Source organism: Teleopsis dalmanni, chromosome 1 (assembly GCF_002237135.1).
Source record: "Teleopsis dalmanni isolate 2A chromosome 1, ASM223713v2, whole genome shotgun sequence".
In the NCBI taxonomy this organism is placed as follows: Eukaryota; Metazoa; Arthropoda; class Insecta; order Diptera; family Diopsidae; genus Teleopsis; species Teleopsis dalmanni.
In genome coordinates this window covers 54,757,353-54,777,096 of record NC_051846.1, presented here as the reverse complement: position 1 = coordinate 54,777,096, position 19,744 = coordinate 54,757,353, and the positions used below count along the sequence as shown (strand labels likewise).

General features: G+C 32.7%; 1 protein-coding gene and 1 pseudogene across 1 annotated transcript; both read right to left on the bottom strand.

Annotated features, from left to right (window-relative positions):
• Nucleotides 1-4,491: 4,491 nt before the first annotated feature.
• On the bottom strand, nt 4,492-5,716 carry LOC119670866. Its single transcript, XM_038081290.1, has one exon. It carries the CDS (start codon nt 5,389-5,391, stop codon nt 4,546-4,548), a length of 846 nt encoding a protein of 281 aa, XP_037937218.1. The 5' UTR covers nt 5,392-5,716; the 3' UTR covers nt 4,492-4,545.
• A 1,493-nt stretch (nt 5,717-7,209) lies between these two features.
• Nucleotides 7,210-15,604, bottom strand: LOC119665885 (annotated as a pseudogene).
• Nucleotides 15,605-19,744: the final 4,140 nt, after the last annotated feature.

Sequence of the window (19,744 nt, the reverse complement as noted above, 5' to 3'; positions counted from 1 at the left end):
TTATAGGCGCTTTCCGGTATGGCTTTGAGTTCCCTCTGCGAATTCTGTTTTACGTCTTCTATGGATTCAAAACGCGTTCCTCTGAGTGGTAATTTGAGGTTGGGAAACAGGAAAAAGTCACACGGTGCAAGATCAGGTGAATACGGTGGCTGTTCGATGGTATTTATTGAATGTTTGGCCTTAAAATCGTTGATAATGTTGAACAAATTGAGGTGAATCGGAACAAGCCGGGCGTTGACACGTCGCATACACAAATTGTCCACCAAAATCAAACGAGCCATCTCACGACCGATGCCTAGCTCTCGTGCTATCTCTCTAACACTCACATGAGGATTTTTGAACACGATTTCCTTTGCCTTTTCAATGTTTTCGTCGGTGGTAGAGGTCGAAGGTCGTCCAGAACGCGGCATGTCTTCGACGGTCGTACGACAGTCCTGAAAGGCTTTGTACCACTCATAAACTTGAGTTTTCGATAAAACTGATTCCCCATAAGCCTTTTGTAGCATTCGCAACGATTCTGCACACGAAATTTCGTTCGAAAAACAAAATTTGATGCAAACTCTTTGTTCAATATTTTTTTCCATTGTTTTTTTCGCAACGCACTACTGAGGTGAACTGGTTTCAACAGCTGCCGTAAACGAACTGTCCGACAGATCGCGCTCATTGTTGGCTAGTAATTAAGGACAGTGCTGCCAAACTACATAAACTTTAAAATATCGAAAAATATACAGCGCGCGAATTTTAAATGAGAACCTCCGAAAACTTTTCGGTCACAATGTACATATAAAAGTAACACAATAAAAAAATGTTCAATATCATTAAAAACATAGTTAACATCTTCATCACTTGTGGATTTTCGTTTCTTGTGATATAATTAAAACAACATTAATTAAAGTGCCAGCTAACTGTGTCAAAACTCAGGAATAGAAAATAAAAAGTGTCACGTAATGCACTTTTAAAAACAAATAAAAACTAAGAATAAAAAGAAAATGTAGTAGCTAACAGCACTAAAAAAGGAACAAAAACAAAACAAGAAAATAAAATAACATTCATAAAATACATATTAAAATTTTATTCACAAATATTTGTCACTAGATGGTGCTTGTAGCCATATATATATAGCTTTCTTTTTCACTATTTGTATAAATGTAAATATTATGATTGCCAGTGCACTTTCTGCACATATAATATTTAATGCAAATAACACACGAAGTAAAACACGTGTTTTAATTTCTACTTAAGTCTTTATTCGTTCTTTACCCAAAACTCTTAAAAGTAATAATAATACAAAAGAAAACGAAAAACGTTAAGTTGGTTGCTCTTTCTATTTTGCTATCGCTGTTTTTCTTTTTACAACAGATGGCCATGCGAACGTAAAAAATAGTTGATGTTGTTTACAGCCACATTATTCCCCCCCAAGTGACCTAGTGCAATCACTTGGGAACGATACCTTTTTCAACCTCGAGAACGTTCTTTTAGGGCGGTCCATACCTGAACCCCAATGGTGTAGGTTTGGCGTTTCAGGTAGCTCTTGTTTAGTTGTCGACAAATCATTTTTGGCTTCAAATGCCGGTTTTAGTCTTTCTATTGATATTGACTTTTGTTCACCGTTGACATCGATTTTGAATACTCTGTCACTCGTTCTTTCCATCACTTTGTGTGGTCCGGAATACGGTGACTCGAGTGGCTTTTTAACTCCATCTAGTCTTAGAAATACGTGTGAGCATTTATATAAATCTTTTAGTATGAAGACTCTAGCTTTTGTGTGATGAGCCGTTGGAGTTGGTCTGATGCTTCGCATGTGCTCTCTTAACTTTTCAACGAACACTTGCGGATCTGCTGGCATATCTTCGTTGATGAAAAATTCTCCAGGAACGCGCAGCTGTGTTCCATATAGTAGTTCTGCAGATGAGGCGTTTAAATCTTCTTTAACACACGTGCGGAGTCCAAGGAGCACAGTTGATAAGCGTTGTGTCCAAGGAATTTGTGGATGGCACATGAGAGCTGCCTTTAGTGTTCGGTGCATGCGCTCTACCATGCCGTTGGAAGCTGGATGGTAAGGTGTTGTTCTGATGCGGGAAGCGCCTATTAATTTCGCCATTGCGGTGAAAAGGGCTGACTCGAACTGAGTACCTTGATCCGAAGTAATTGATAGAGGTGTACCATAACGGCATATCCAATTGTCATACAAGGCTGTTGCAACTGTATCTGCAGTGATATTTTTTATAGGTATGGCCTCTGGCCAACGGGAAAATCTGTCTATTATAGTGAGACAGTACCTGAATCCATCAACTGTTGATAGCTCGATGAGATCAATGTGGATATGATTGAACCTAGTACTTGGTACTGCGATATGATTGGGCTCGAGTCTGTTGTGCCGTTGTATCTTGGCTCTTTGGCAGGATAAACAACTACGTGACCATGCTAAAGCATTTTGTCTGATTCCTGGCCAAACAAATTTAGTTCTCAACTGTTTACTTGTTGATCTACCTCCAGGATGAGCTAGTCCATGAACCGCATCAAAAACTGCTTTACGAAGCTGCTTAGGAATAAATGGTCTTATGGTTCCAGACGAGATATCGCAATAAATAAATATGTTTTGTTCTGGATCAACGTTAAGTCGCTGTAATTTTAATGAAGAATTGGAATTTTTTAACAAATCTTGAAGTTCGTCATCGTTAGCTTGAGCTTGTTGAATTTCGTGTGAACTGATAATTGTTGGCATGTCAATCTGGTTGATTCTGGACAATGCATCAGCTACAATATTATCTTCACCTTTGACGTACACTATCTCTGTGTTGAATTGTGATATAAAGGACAACTGGCGAAGTTGCCGAGGTGAAGCTTGTTCAGTCTTCCTATGCAATGCATAAACGAGAGGTTTGTGATCGGTTTTAGTTACAAATGGGCGATCTTCTAAGAAGTGCTGGAAAAATTTAACTGCTGAAAACACTGCGAGGAGTTCTCGATCGTAAGTGCTGTAGTTGCATTCAGTTGAATTTAATTTTCTTGAAAATAAACCAATAGGCTTGAATTGACTTTCAACGAACTGCTCTAGAACTGCTCCGATTGCGGTGTCAGAGGCATCTGTTGTGAGAACTAGAGTTGCTTCGGGGTTTGGAAATGACATAAGAGTTGCTTCAGCTAGGCTTTCTTTGCATTTTATGAAAGCTTTGACTGTTTCTGCCGTCCATGGAATTTTTCTTTTATCATTTTTTTTCGAATCTTTTATAAATTCGTTGAGAGGTGCTTGGAGTTTGGCTGCATTAGGTATACATCTGTGATAATAGTTGATTACACCGAGGAATCTTCGTAAATCTTGAATCGTTTCAGGTTGTTTATAGTTGACAATTGCTTGAACACGCTCTTTAGGTGGCTGATAACCATTTTGGTTGATAGTATAACCCAAATATTGTACTTGCTCTTCGCCAAAAACACATTTGCTGACATTAATGACTAACTTATATTCTCTAAGACGCTGACAAACTTGCTTCAGATGCTCTTGATGCTGCTCATGGGATTCTGACATGATAATTACATCATCTATGTAGGCGAATACAAAGTCAAGTCCTCTAAAAACAGAATCGACAAACCTTTGGAAGGTTTGCGATGCATTGCGTAATCCAAACGGCATAACGACGTATTCGTACAGGCCAAATGGGGTATTGATTGCTGTTTTTGGAACATCTTGCGTTGCCATGGGTATTTGGTGATAGGCTTTTATTAGATCTAATGTTGAAAACACCTTTTTTCCATGTAATCTCTGGAAAAGATCTTGTAGTAGTGGTAGTGGATACCTGTCTGGCGTTGTTTTAGCATTTAATTTTCTGTAATCACCACAAACGCGCCAGCCATCATTTTTTTTTGGTACAAGATGAACTGGACTTGCCCACGAACTTCGTGACGCTCTTATGATGCGTTGTTCGAGCATACATTCGATTTCAAGTCGTAGTGCTTTTAGTTTTTCGCCGGCTAGTTTCCTGGGGCGTTCGAAAACTGGGGATCCAGTCGTTTCGATAAAATGAGCAGCTGGAGACTCGGTTTCCGCGAGTGGTGCTGACGTAGGTTTAGTAATGTCAACAAAATCTTTCAATATGTTAGAATAAGTATTCTGTTGATTTATGGTGGAGATGCTATGCACAGAAGTTCGTACAATGTTACATTTTGTTGTGAAATTAGTGGTAACGTCGATAAGACATCGGTTACGCAAGTCAATGAGCAAACCAAAATGTTTCAGAAAGTCTGCTCCGATGATGGGCATTTGTACATCTGCAATTGTAAATGGCCATTTGAAGCATCTGCGTAAGTTGAGATCTAGCTGCAGGATCTTTCTGCCGTAGGTATTTATGACGCTTGCATTTGCAGCATACAGTTTCATTGCGCTAAGGTTTTGTTTTGTTTGAAAAAGATCTCTAGGTAATACTGATAATATTGAACCTGAATCTATTAAAAATTTTATTCTGCTTTTTTTATCATAAATATACAAACGGATTTCTTTTTTTACTGAATAGCTGTCACTTCCCGTTTGCTCTAAGGACAGCTTGTTTAGTTTCCCTGTTTTTGTGTATATGTGCACCCGTCTTCACATTTATTTGCATTTGTGCCAAAACGTTTATGGTAAAAACATATTTTGTTATTCTGTGCAAATGTTTGGTGGAAAGACTCAGGTCTTGCTCGTGCTCTGTTATTTGGTGTTCGCTCATGACTTCTCATGCTGTTGGTGATTTCTTTTACCGCTTCTTGTAAGGCTTGTACTGCTTTCTCCAGTCTATCTGTGCGTTGATCATCAGGAAATTTACTTGGATGTACTATAATGTCATTAACATTACTAGTGGCCATGACACTTTGTACTGGATTGATTTCGATTAACCGATCAGCCATATTTGCTGCTGCCGTGAGACTGCTTTCTACATTGACCGACAGAACGAACTGAACGTTGGCTGGTAGTCGCTTTAACCAGAGTGAACGTAAGACATCTTCTGTTACTTTGTTATCTGCTAAGTCTTGCATTTTGCGTAACAATTGCGAAGGTTTGCTGTCTCCTAATTCAATGTCGTATAGTAAAGTTTGTAACTGTTGTTCTTGCGTTGGTCTTAGACGACTGATAAGACATTCTTTAAGTGTTTTATACTTGTCGGTATCAGGAGGATTTTTGACTATGTCTGAGACATGTTGCAGTAATTCTGGATCAATGTAAGAAATTACTGTCCAATATTTGCTGTTGTCTCCAGTAATCTTCTTGCGATGGAATGCTGCGTCCACTTGGATGAACCACAAGGCTGGATCTTGTTTCCAAAATGGCGGTAACTTAAACTCCACCGACGCTACTTCTTTTTCGTCAGAATGCTCTTGCGTGGCATGACTTGTAGAAGGCTGCTGCTCGGTGTTCATGTTGAAAGTATTTGCTGTGTCGTTTTTACCACGGGGTCACCAATTATAGCTTTCTTTTTCACTATTTGTATAAATGTAAATATTATGATTGCCAGTGCACTTTCTGCACATATAATATTTAATGCAAATAACACAAGAAGTAAAACACGTGTTTTAATTTCTACTTAAGTCTTTATTCGTTCTTTACCCAAAACTCTTAAAAGTAATAATAATACAAAAGAAAACGAAAAACGTTAAGTTGGTTGCTCTTTCTATTTTGCTATCGCTGTTTTTCTTTTTACAACAGATGGCCATGCGAACGTAAAAAATAGTTGATGTTGTTTACAGCCACATATAATTAGCAACACAAATACAATTATGTCAAACGAGCTGCTTCAGCTTGGTGTAACTGTTAATTCGGTACTTTATTGCTCACAACTAGAACGCTTGAACGAAACCATGAGACTAGGAGACTACATACATTTCTTAAGACTACGAACAAATTGACGGAGCTTGGTGGACAAATTTTGATGCAACCATGTTAAAGCTAGGACCTTGTATCATCTGATTAACATATAATCAGAAATGTAGTAGCCAAATGATGTAGTAAGGGAAGGCCTGCAAGAGCAGCTTCAACATATTTTGAAGTTAAGGTCAATAGACTTGCATGGTAACAAGTCAGGTTATTATGTTTTGGAGATGGTGACGAAAGAATCTCTACAGGAGATCGACGGCAGCTATCTCAACTACAGAAGTAGGTTATTGACAAAAACAAAAGCATATATTCATGCCTGTCCGTCAAAGAAGGGGGTTGAGTATTGGGTTTACAACTCCACCTCAACAAACCAAATCTGTAATGAAACTACAAACTAGAACTCGGATAATACGATACAATAATGATAATCGACCACCGCGTGAGTGTTTGGAAGTACTTGTCATCTGATCGAGTCAGATGGCGAAAATTAGTTGAGTAAGCACTGGTTCACCCATGACTACTATGCTAAGAAACAAGTAGAAAAAAGTGCACTTTTAAAAACAAATGTGCTAACTGAGACGTATTAAAATAGTTAAAGAAAACCTGAAAATATTATTTAGTTGGAGATTTTAAACTTTATTTAATTAAAATAATTTTACATTTAGAAACTAAATTTGTTTCCTGATAATCACATTATATGAATAGATAAAATGAACGGAAATTTAAGTCCGTATTTCATAAATTTGGAGATCTGGTATTTGATAAAAGGTGATTGTTAAAAGAAGAGCATGTAGTTAAGATTTATTATAAGATCTATTCAATATAGCATACTAGTATTAGAATTAACTCAGAATTCATATTTTCGGAGCAATAATTTTTATTCTCCGTTATTATCCCTGTATGATACTGGTACCTAATGATATATTGATACCACGTCATTCATAAATAAATTCAACAAAATTTTTATCCAAATAATTGCAAATTTTTATTTTTCACATTAAAGTCAATTTTGCCTTGAAAATATAATAAAATTATATGAAACAGAATGTTTAAAATAAAGCAAGCAAAATATATTGCACATATGCGGCATTTGATAAAAAATACAATTTTTCTCAATTAAAGTTAGATTTCTTAAAAAATGATTTTTTTTTGTATTTTATTTTATTTATTTTTTATTATTCATTAAAAATTTTCTCAAAAAAAAAAAAATTAAAAAAAAGCAATCTAATATTCTAAAGAAAACATGAAGCATTTGGACACACAATTTTTTTATATAGAAATTTATTTATTTTTTTTATTTTAAGCTTAACTACACATTGTTTTTAAAATAAATATTATAAATCGTTTATTTGGTTTTTTTTTTTTGCAATTCTTACAATAGTTTAAATATCCTTTAATATTTTAATATTGATAAGCCTTGATTTTTGTTTCGTTTTGTGTCATAAATGTAAGGATTCTTTCGTTGAATGTGTACAGCGCAAAATTGCTTGCATTCAAAGTTCAGCAGGAAAGGACGGACTGGGTGTGGATGAAACAATTTCAAAATTTCGACTTTGTATATATAACTTATAAACAGATATTTTTGGTTCATGAGCAGGCCTATAATAAATAAAAAATTATATAAATATATGTAATTAACAAAAATAAAATTTAAAACAAATTAAAAAAAGCAACATTATTACTTGTTAGTGCTTAGAAAAGCGGGTAAAAATTAAGATCCTTTAGGATATCAAAAGATTCAGCATTTTGGACTGCTGTCGTAATAGTTGCCGCAGCAGTGGAGTTAGTAGCTGTTGTAGCAGTGCCAGTTGAAGTTATTGCAGCCGTGCTTGTTGAAGTAGTAACTTTTCCTATATTTCTTTTCATAACTATATCCTTTGAACTATCGATAGTTACTTTTTCCTGTAAAATATTAGAAGTAACTGGCACATGGTCATCTAATGTACTTGTATCAGTTACTTCAGTTGCATGTAAAGCTTCATTTTCTGTAACTTCTGTCTCCTTTGTCATTACCTCCAATTGCTTCTTACGTTTTTTAGTTTTTTTTTTAATTGGCTCAGCATTTAATTCAACAAACTCTTCATTGATATCAGATATTTGTTCACTATGAGTTATACTATTTCTCGGTGAGTATAATAAGCTAGACTCATCATTAGTAATACTACTCTTGGAACTGCGACGTGAACGTGACTTTCTTTTAGGTGAATCTGTTTCCAATTGTACACTACTACTGCGGCGAGAATATGTTTGAGATTCCGAGTCTTCTTCATCTTTCAATGAGTTTTCTCTACTAAATTTAGTTTCTTTGCGAGATTTCTTTTTACTTTTCTTCTTTTTTGTTTTCTCTTGTTTGTCAGTTTTATTCAATTGTTTCGTTTCGTTTAAGATATTTGTTGTATTTTGACTTTGTTCTAATTGTTCTAATTCTTGATCTTTTGTGATACCAACATCATTTTCAGAGTTCTCAGGCATTGTCAACAGTACTTCTCGTTCAGGACTTCTACTAAATAGAGTAATACTTTCTCCACCAAGACTATATTTGCGAGTATCTAACATTTGTGCAAATTTAAGTTCGTCTTCATCTTCTTGTAATTCCAATGAATTTTCTGAGATTTCATTTGTTGTTTGTTCTTCTTCCAGTTTGAAGTTCTTACGCCAATTGTATTCTCGTTTTGGTTTGTAATTTAAATCAACTTCGATCTCATCAGTATTTTGATTTTGTAAGATAGGTTTGTATCCGTAACGCATACGAAGTCTCGTTGATTGTCTTCCACTAGCAGCTGCATTACCTAAATAACGCGATTCACAGCACTGACGTTCATTTTCAAGAAAGCATTGCGATATGTGTTTGTTATTGATTGGGCCACTATTTTCGAGTTCTTGGTGAGCTCTTGGTGAGGAATTTCCGTTTTCATCATTTGAATTTTTTTCACAATTATTATTTTGTAAATAGTTATTTTGCATTTCTAACAAAATGCTATCATAGTCCCTCAAAATACCAGATTGTTTGCGATTTCTAATAGCATCGTCATAAATTTGATCAATTGCGCATGAATCAGCATCATACATTTCACTTCTTTCACTAATTGATATAGCAGCAGCACCTTCTAGTTCTCCAGTATGATTATCATTATGAGAATTAAATTGAATGTCCATAATTTCATTAAAATTATCCACTTCTTGCCAATCCCTAGCAGCAAGACCTATGTAACGATCAGCCTCCCGTTCTGCTTCTTCACATTCTGATTGCTCATGCTGAGATTCTTCCGCTGGACCACGCTCATTATAATCACAAATATCTGTATCAATTTCATCATCCATTTCCACTACGGTACGTCGCTCATCTTCGCTACCATCTGTTTCTTCTTCTTCTCTCATATGCTCAATATTATTATTAATCTCGTCATTTAATACTTCAACCACATTTGCATTTTCTATTATATTCTCAACTCTATCTGTTTGCGCTGCTATTAAATTTGGATTATAAAAATCTTCTCGCGTCCACAATCTGGTGCCATTTGGCGTTTTAATTTCAACTTGTGAAACAAATATATAATCATCATTAGGATACTCTTCTTCAGGTTGATCTTGATATGAAGAAAATCTACGTAAGTGGTGATAGTCATCTGGTTCCATTTCTGTATCGTTAAAATCTTGTATTTGTATCAAAATTCCTGGTTTCTGCATAAGCGCAGAGTCGGAAGCTCTTCTATCATTATCCAAAAAAGCTGTATTTAAATATTGAGAAAACTCTCTAAAATTCGTATTCGCGTGATTCATTTCTTTTAGAATTTCATCCTGTAATTTTTGTTTGATCGATTCTGATTCAATTTTATGTAGTTCTCTTTGTTCAACTTCAGGCAGTGGGGAACGGGACTGACTACGTGAACGTTGAAAATTCGCTGCTTCAGCACGTAAAGGTTCATACTGTGCACCTAAGTCTATGGATTCACCAACATAGGTGGAACGCTTAAAACCACTATTAAGCATTTCCTTTTTAATGCGTTGAGTATCAACAATTTCTTTGGATAGTGAACAATCATATTTTGGCTTAGCACCAAGATTATCATTTGCATGTTGTGAAGCAATTGCTAGTTCATCCAATATATGTGCTTGTATATTTTGTTTCTCAGTTGCAAAATCTCTAGCTGAACTTAAAAGAGAATCATCGATAGATGGAGATGGACTCTTTGAACGACGAAATTTAGCAGCTTCGCGTCTTAGAGGTTCATACTCAGATCCAATATCTAAAGATTCGCCAACATAAGTAGAACGCTTAAAGTTCTTTGTACGCATTTGGTTTTTTATTTCTTGCAAATCTCTCCATTCTTCTGATATTGTTCTATCATAATTCGGTGTAGTTGGAGTACAGCGTAGATTGTGCAGACGAGTTGTCAATGGAATCTCATTTAAGAGATCGCTTTTTTCATTTTCTAACATTTCTGTTAACTCAATCGGTGTTATTGTTCTTAACTCTGTCTCTTCAGTTGCGGTTTTGATTATTTCTAACGCTTCTCGATCTAGTATGCGCTGTTTTTCTGCTAATATGCTTTCAATTTCTTCAGAATTTTTTTGCAAAGTTTTGTTAGATGATGCTTCTAAATTTAACATTCGATGAAATTCGTAAATATTGTTGGAGTCTTCAATAATTGGAAATGGATTTATATCGGTGATTTCAAAATTTGGTACAGTTTCAGGGCGATCAACAAATTTATAACCATCAAACGGTAGCCTATGTGGCGAACTTGAAGGCGTACGAGATCTAGAATGTCCATTTATATGTTGTTTAACACCATTCGTACGGTCATCATCAGCTTCAATAAATTCGTATACGTATTCAATAGTTAAACGTGGAAGTTCCGGTGTTGTAGATTTCTCCTTTAATTGCTCTAATATTTCATCGTTACGTTCTATTAGTTTATGTCTGCGATTTTCAATACTACGACTTCAATTTTCTGCTGTAGGTATTGGGGACTTGGAGCGAGACCTTGAACGATTTGTATGCAATGACTTTACTAAATCATTTATGTTTTCTTGAGAACAATCTATGGCATCTATTGCTACACTTTTATTAGGTAGTGTGTGTTCTAACGAAATAGAAGCGGAATCAAGATTTTTTTCATTCTCGGGAATTAAAATTGGAGTTGATTTAATTAACTTCTCATAAAGTTCATCATTTTTTTTAATTAGCTTATTTTTCCGATTTTCTAATGCCCTTTGTAAATTACCAGAAGTTGGCAATGGTGAACGAGAACGGGAACGAGAACGTGACTGGGCACGTTCAGTGCGTAAAGATTGTATTAATGTAGTCATATCATCTTCAGCCACTGGATCCCTTGAAGCGATATCTTTCACCGAATTCTTTGCCAGTTGAGATCTCGTTACTTTCATAATATCCGTATTATTTTGAATGTCTTCAACTGTATCTATTATAATTGAAATGCCAGGTATAAAAGTAGTTGGTGTTACTTTATGAAATATCTGTTTCCGATATGATAGATCGTCAGACGAATTCCTTGTATCAGACTGTCCAGTTCGTAAAGTAATGTTATCTTCGTTGCAGTCATTTGAAATTATTGTTGCTTGGATATTAGTTAGTTCCAGTTCTTTAAGTGGACTTGTAAATATTTCTGTGCCGTTTTCTAAGCATGAAGAGGCAATGACATGGATAGCAGTTGCATTTCTCTCCGTATTTTGGGAGGTATGAAGCTAAGTAATAATTAAGGCAATGCATTATGAAGAAATTAAGCAAAAAGCGTATGATTAGAGCTAAGCATTTGAGCATAAGAAAAAGTTATTATTAGTACTGTTAAAGAAATACTTACATTTTCCTTTGTATCACTTGCACTTGCACTGTCTTTTTCTTTCATTTCATCCTACAATATGATTAAAAATAATTAGTTCTAATATATCTATTAAGTATTTTTTTAATTTACCACAGTCTCTTTTATTTTCTGTTCTTTCAAATTAAGTATAGCTTCATTGTTTTGAGTTTCAGTTGCTTCTTCAAATGACATCGATTTCGGTTTATTTGTTGCAATGCTCATATCAACAACAGCTGATACTGGTTGCTCATGTTCGATTTCTTCATCAATGGATACAGCTTTTTCCCGTTTCCAAAATTCAGTATTTTTATATGGTTCCGGCATCACTTCACCCCATGGATTTGTATTTTCTTCGCCTAGCATTTCTAAGGAATTACGTTGTTGATTATCAGTTTTTACATCTTTTGCCGGACTTCTCTTATGTCTACGATGATGTGATTTAACTTTAAGTGTTGGTTCATTAGTATATTTAATTGGAGTAAAATCTGTGTCGCCTTTATGTATATTTTTGGATTCTTCTTCTTCCAATGAAGTAAACATTTTAATTTCTTCTTCACGTGAGGTACGTGAATCTTTCGAAGAATTAGAGCTACCACTAGAACGTCGTTTCTTAAAAGCACGTCTACGACCAGAACTATCTTCACGTAATATTGGTCGGTGTTTTATGCCATCCAAAGAGCGTAAATATTCATCAGAGTAATGAACTTCGCTTGAAATTTCCTCACCTTCTGGTTCTAAACGTGTATCTTGTGGAATTTGCATAATAACAGTTCTATTTGTATCTTCATTACCAGTCGTATAATCGTAGGATGGTTGTGTACAAAACGATGATTGTTGACTCGAGTAAGGTTCCACAGATGAACCATCATCAGAAACTCCAGGAAAAAGTAATGGCTTCGTGGAAACTGTAAATGATTCATTGCTTGCTTGTCCCATTTGTGTTTTAACTTTTTGTATTATGGGTTCTGTACAAGGTTCACCAAAATGACGCATCATTGTCTTTTTAATACAGGGCGCTTCCTCTAATATTGGTGTCTGTGGTACACTGCCATAATTATCAAATGATAAACGTTGTTGTGTTGTTTCTTCTATTTGACGTTGTAATTCCGTTACCATTTCATTTTCGGCTTCTAAAAACTTTTTAGCGTTTTCTTCGATGAGTTTTTGTTTTAGTTCACGTGCCTTTTCAGTATTTATAATTAAATTTAAATTTCTCTCATTCTCTTCAGATTGTAAATCAGTTGAGTTTTTTTCTTTTCCACTTAGTAGTTTTCTACTTAAATTAGCTGCAGCCTCGGCATCCTGTTTTTGCACCAATTCAACAACTCGTCTTATCTCATCTTCTTCAGCTTCTTTTTGTTTTGCTTCCCATAGTAATTGATCTGCAACACGTTGTTCTTCTGCGTCCAAAAGTTGGTTCAAACTATCTTCTAATGTTGTTTGTAGATCTAAATTTAATTCAGGCAAATTAATTACTTTATTTACTTCTTCTTTACTTATTTCATTTTCGTTCAGTTTATGTGTATTTAACTCGTCTTTAGTTTCTATAATTTCATATTCTTCTGGTTCAGTATCCTTTAAATCTCTTATTTCTATTATATCTGTTTTTACTTTATTTATATTATCTTCATACACTTTTAATCCAGTTTCTTCTAGTTCTTTAATTTCATCGGCTATTATATTATTTATATTATTTGCATTCTTTTGTTCGTTTAATAATATTTCTGTTTCAGATTTTTCACTTTGTTTTGCTGTTTCTATTATTTGATTATTTTCCTCATTTTCGTTGCTTGTTTTATTTTCCTTTTCGCTTTCTTCTTGAATTTCCAATCTTTCTTCAGTCATTTTTTCTTCTAACTTAGAATTACTTTGTTCTCTACTTAAGTCTTGTATTAAAACTTCACCTTGCTTATTCTTTTCGTTTTCTTGCATCACTTGTGAATTCGCTTTGTCTTGTTCTTTCTCATTTGTGCTGATTTCTATATCTTCATCCAATGTTGTTGTAACTTCTATTGCTTTACTCAATTCTTCAGTTAAGCGTTCATTACTTAAAAAATTTGTATTTTCTTCACTTTTTTTTGTGTCGTCATCAATTTTTAATTGTTTTTGTTGTATTTCGTTTTCTTCTATTATTTCATGTATTCTTTGTGCACTTTCGTTTTCCTTTTCAATTGCTATTAGCTTTTCATTATTATTTCTAATTTCAACCTTCTCTTCTTCGATTTCTCTTGCAGCTTCTTCATCTTCTTGTGCTGTTTCTAATATTAACATTTTACGCTCATTTTCTTCTTGTTCTTCTTGAATTTCTTTTGCATGTTGTTTTTCTTCCATAGCGCGTTCTGCTCCTACTAGTTTGACTGCATTCTCCTCATCTTCGGCGGCTTGCTTGCGCTGTTTTGCTAATTCTGCTTCAGCTTTTTCCAATTCCTTACGCGTTTCTTCTTCAATTTTTTTTTGTTTAGCCAATTCAATTTCTATTTCCTTCCGTCTATTTTGTGTTATATCATTAGATTGCAGTTGCTTCTTCAAGTCTTCGATAAGTTGCTTTTGTGGATCGACGCGGAAGCCATCACTGTATCTTACACCATCCTTCATAACTTTGGTACCTTCCGTTATCTCTTTGGCTTCAGCATCGGATAATTGATCGCGTAGTTTATTTTGCAATTGTTTTAAACCTTCTGCATCGTTCTCATTACGTGTTGCATGTCGAAATGACCAATGATAGAGATGACGCAGTACGTAGAGAAATTCCAATGCACCTACGTAACCAACGACTAATGTAAACACTAAATCACCAATGCCAGCGAATGTATCACCCATTTCGTTGACTTGTTTATTTATTTATTTTGTTGTTTTATATCAATCAGATTTAGAATCACAATCACAACCACAATTGACGATCGATTACTTCTATTAGAATTCTTTCGAAAATTGACACTTGCGTAATTGGCAGCAAAAACAAGATATTTTCACTAAAAACAAAAGTTCACGATTGAATCTATGTATATTGAGTATCGCTCGATTGAGGGTTCGCAGCGAGTTTTTCTGAGACTGTTTATACGCGAAAAGCCGACGATGCAGTGAAAAATTTGCCAATGAAAATTCGCACTTTTCTCAAATTTGCTTTTGGTTCAGCTATTTCATTTTATTTTATTTTTAACACAATAGACACAAAATACATTATATAAATAAATATAGTAGTATTAACACACTGTGTAGCAGCGATTGTGTAATTAATGAAAATATAACAAATTTTCCTTGAGGAAAATTTTTATTTTTCGAAAGTCATCACCAAATAAAAGCCATCAATTTCACTGTCAAATGGCTCGTTGGAATTTTTAAGAATTTTCTCATTCGATATTTTGCTTATTTACCGTGGATAATGCGAATATACGCTGCTGCGCGATAAGAATAATAAACAAATAATTTTTATAATTTTATAATAAATTTGAACAATTATTAAAATTTGCAAAGCGTATTTCCGTCAACGTCAACTGCTAACATATATGCATTGTAGCCAGCCTAATAATGTATAATATAAATTTCATCAAAAAAGAAAAAAAAAACAATTTAGATTGAAGAATAAGTACTTTCGAGTTAACCAAACGATCGGCGACTGCTAATGCTGCGAACTAAAAAATGCTTAAAGGGCATCCATCGTTGCTTTAGTAAAAAGCAAAAGATTACGAAAAACACTTAATCACGCTGCCAATTGGTGAAAAGTTCGAATTTCTCTCAAATAAAACCACAAAACACATTTAATTAGTCCGAATAAAAAATGTGGACAATCGATTAAATTCGTATTATTTTAATTGATTCGTCTAATAAAAATATATTTAAGAAGAGAAAAAAAAAGCACTTAAAACGCTATTAAGAAAATTTTTAAAAATCGGTACAACCCGACGTCGTTAAGACCGTTATCGTTTCTTATGCCGCTGATAGATAAATGACATATAAGACAATTGTCGCCAGATACTTTGGTCAAAACTAAAAGTCAGTCGTCAGCGCTTTATACATATTTTTTGTTTTCAATTAGATTGCTTTTGAGAAAAAATTTTAATATTTCGTCATTGATTTTTGTTTATTTTCACTTTAAATTCTTTTAAATCAAATATTTTTCATTCTATTCTCTTTTTTTCTTTACATATTCATAATATTTTGTTTGGCTAATTTTTATATATCGAAAAAACTTTTTCTTTCACATAATTTAGTTTTATTTATATTTATGCAAAATCAGAAGAACTAACCTTGACCACATATGTTGTTTAAAAGGGGCGTGAATAACAAAAATTATTTATATTTTTAATTAATTTTAATTTATTTAAAAAAATTAATTCAATAATTCTTTTCTTTAAATCTATGATATTATATATAAAATATAATAATTTTAAAAATGTTAATATTTGATTTATTTTGTAAGAATCCACTGAGAGTAAATGAATAATTGAACAAATTTACTAAATTATGTTGTTTAAAAGGGGCGTTAATAACAAAAATTATTTATATTTTTATTATAAATTATTTTATATTTTTTTAAAATTTTATTATAAATTAATTAATATAAATTAATTAAATAATTCTTTTTTCTAAATGTGTGATATATATAAAATATAATAATTTTAAAAATGTTAATATTTGATGTATTTTGTAAGAATCCACTGAGAGTAAATAAATAATTAAACAAATTTATTAAATTAAATTATTTAAAGTTCAAGACACAATAAACACTTTACTGTTGCTATTTTAAACAAATAATTGCAAACAGATATGGGATGAAGGTACCACATGCCGTATGAGTAACATTAGTTCAATTGTCGCTTAAAATCAAATGATTGCCGTACCCAGGACTGTGTAAAGAGTCACGGGTATTCCCATTGAATCGGATAATTTATTTAATGATTGTTTAAAAATAATTAAATAGATTTTGTTTTTATAAAAATTGATGCATAGGTGGCTGACAAATGTAGAATTGTTATATTATCTATTTTTATATTATATGTAGAATCATATAAAAAATGAAAAAAGGCAATATTAATCAATTAACTGATTAATAATAATTTATAATTTATATAATAGTGATTTTCGACATTCCTTACAAAAACAGTTAATAAGATACAATTGCGCACAGTGGATTTTTTAACACATAGAAATGTTGCCAGATTGTTATATATAAATATGTTATTGTGAATATTTTAAGTTGATGTGAATTATTCATATTTTTTTTAAAATATTGTTAGTATTCTCATATTAAATCCGTATCCTGATTTATACATTTTTTTCTTTTAAATTCAAGTGATAATCGCTTTTAACTGTATAAAGTGAAAATAACAAAACACATTTTGAGAAACGAATTACAATGTCCTTACTTATGTCTTTCTAGATTAACATTTGTACTGTATATTTACTAGATTTTTAATATATTAATATTATTGTATACATAAAGAAATGTGCTCTCCGAAAATTATTTTATTCTAAGCTTACGGTATTGACAGTATGTCACGTATGTTTATATTTGCTTGCTGTCAGCTGTTCAAAACGTTTTAAAGAATTTATTTTAGATATATACTTAGTTAAAATTGTTCATATTTAAGTATGATTGTTGATATATTATTTAATAAATTAGTTGAAATTGAATTTTGTATTATGTGAAAAACATAAATACAATGACAAAATGAACAAAGTAAGTTGAGACAATTTCATTTTACAAATCAATTGAATCAAGTGTAATTCACTGCTTAGAGTAACAATTTTCTTAATTACCGAGCTCATTACGGTGATTCACTATTTATATTTTGAGCCTAATAATAAAAAAATACTAAGTTGAAAATTGTTTTATTGTATCTCGAATTTATCTCTTTTATGATTAAAACAATTTTGCATGCGTTTAAACCATTTGCCAAAGCAATTATTCCAATCTTATTTAGACATTTTCAAAACATGATATTTAAATGCAAAAATGGCTTCTTCCGCCGACAAAAATCGAAGTCCATGAAATTTATTCGTGACGTTCGGAAACAATAAGAAGTCATTGGGTGCCAAATCAGGACCGAAATCAGTACAGAGGATGCCCCATCAATTTGATTTTTAGATTGTTCAAATAATCGGTTGTTAGACGAGATGTGTTAGCACTCGCATTGTCCTGATGAGAATAATCTAACGGTTTTTGATTGTTTTCCGTTTTTAACTGAAGACTTCCGGTAAACAAATGATTGTATAACATTCGGAATTGATCGTTATACGTTTCTGAAATGGTAAACTGGTCGTAGTTGCACATGAAGTATTTTGAGCGTGAACAACTTTTGTTGGATTTGGTTCATCTTGAAACACCCATACAGTTGACTGCTGTTTACGTTTCGGCTTATACGCATACATCCATGATTCGTCACTTGTTACAATCTTATACACATATTTTAAAACATTGCCATTGTACTTCTTGAGCATTTGTGTGCTGTGTGCACTAAAGCCTAAGGTTTCCTCAATCTCACCGTATGTTACATGACGATCTTGCATTTTTCATTATTAGGCTTAAAATATAAATAGTGACCCTCGTAATGTTTAATATAAATTAAAATAATTGTTTCAATTTCGTCCTGTTTGTATAAGCTGTCCTGTCGTTTTTAGATCTATCTAATCTCAAATATTGGGGAGTCAAGTACTTTGTTTTGCTGCTCTACCATGGTATATATAAATATTTCCAAAGGTTTTTAATTTAGTACAAAATTCCTTTTCAGTGTCTAAACATCCGCATCATGCAACAATGTAGATCACAAGTAGCATTTTAGATATAGTAGAGGAAGATTTATGTTTAGATTTTTATTGCTGAAAACTTTTTGTGTGGATCCTATCTGGCACCGAATTCATTTGTCACTCTGCCAACTGTCGCTAATCCAGCATTTCAAATGCTGTGTATATGATACTCTTTCGGTTGCATTATAGTATATATAGACGTCATTGTTTGAAATGTTATTTTGTGTAAAAATTATGTGCTTGATTTTTTGGGTATTGATACGAGACCATATTGGAAACTGTTTGGGCTTTCCAGTTTAATGAGTTGTGGGAGTTATTTATATAAATCTTATTATTTAGAAAATAAGTTTTTATAATAGTTTACTACGACTAATATTATTACTACTAGAAGTAATCAATTTAGCAATAATTAGAAGAATTTGTACTTTTCCGAGTCACTTAGAACTATGATGAGGCAATAGTAAAATATATTGCGCGAAAGTTGTTTGAGTTTGTTTATATTATCTGTTAGTATTGTAAGTAAGTTTTAAGTATCTTGTGTATTATCCATTTTTTACTTTAATGACAATATTATTTAAGGCTAGAACTTTTTGAAATATGTATTCCGATTTGAATAAACAACATTGCATCAATTCTTTTCGAATTTTAATTTTATTTTTTAATCGGTTTTTAATTCTGAAATTTACAGTTTACTTCCAATAAAAATGATGAATACATCTAAATTTTTTCCATAATTTTAGTTAATTTTGAATGCACTACATAGTTGAATGCATTTTCGTTATCTATGAAGCATAGAAAAGTATATTTTTCCGAGCAATTTTAAACTAAGAGTATGTTTTCCATATCTTAATTACTTCGCAAATGTTCAATGGTATTTTAAGTGAAAACATGTTATAAGGTTTACAAGTTGAATAAAGCTTCAAATGCTTCCATTGCTTTTACAAGTCGGATTAGATACAGTTCATGATTTTTTATTGTTCATTTAATGATTGTGCAAGATTTTTGGATACATTTTAAAGACAAAACTTACAAAAGTTATTAGTCGATATTCCTTACATTTGCTACATCTGATCAGTTCCATTACCAATTTCATTATAATTACAAGGTATTTGAAAATAGATGGTCATATAATTACAAAAGTAATCAGTAGTGCACAGCTGTGATTGTAACTAACCTTTCGGATATCTTTCATTCTCGTAAATTTTAATGCCTTTAACATTCAGATGTGATGTATCTTTTAAGACCAAATAATTGTAATTTTGATAAGTAAATGTTTTAACTAAACCTTATTATTAAACATTTAGATTAAATTTAATTTTTTTTTTAT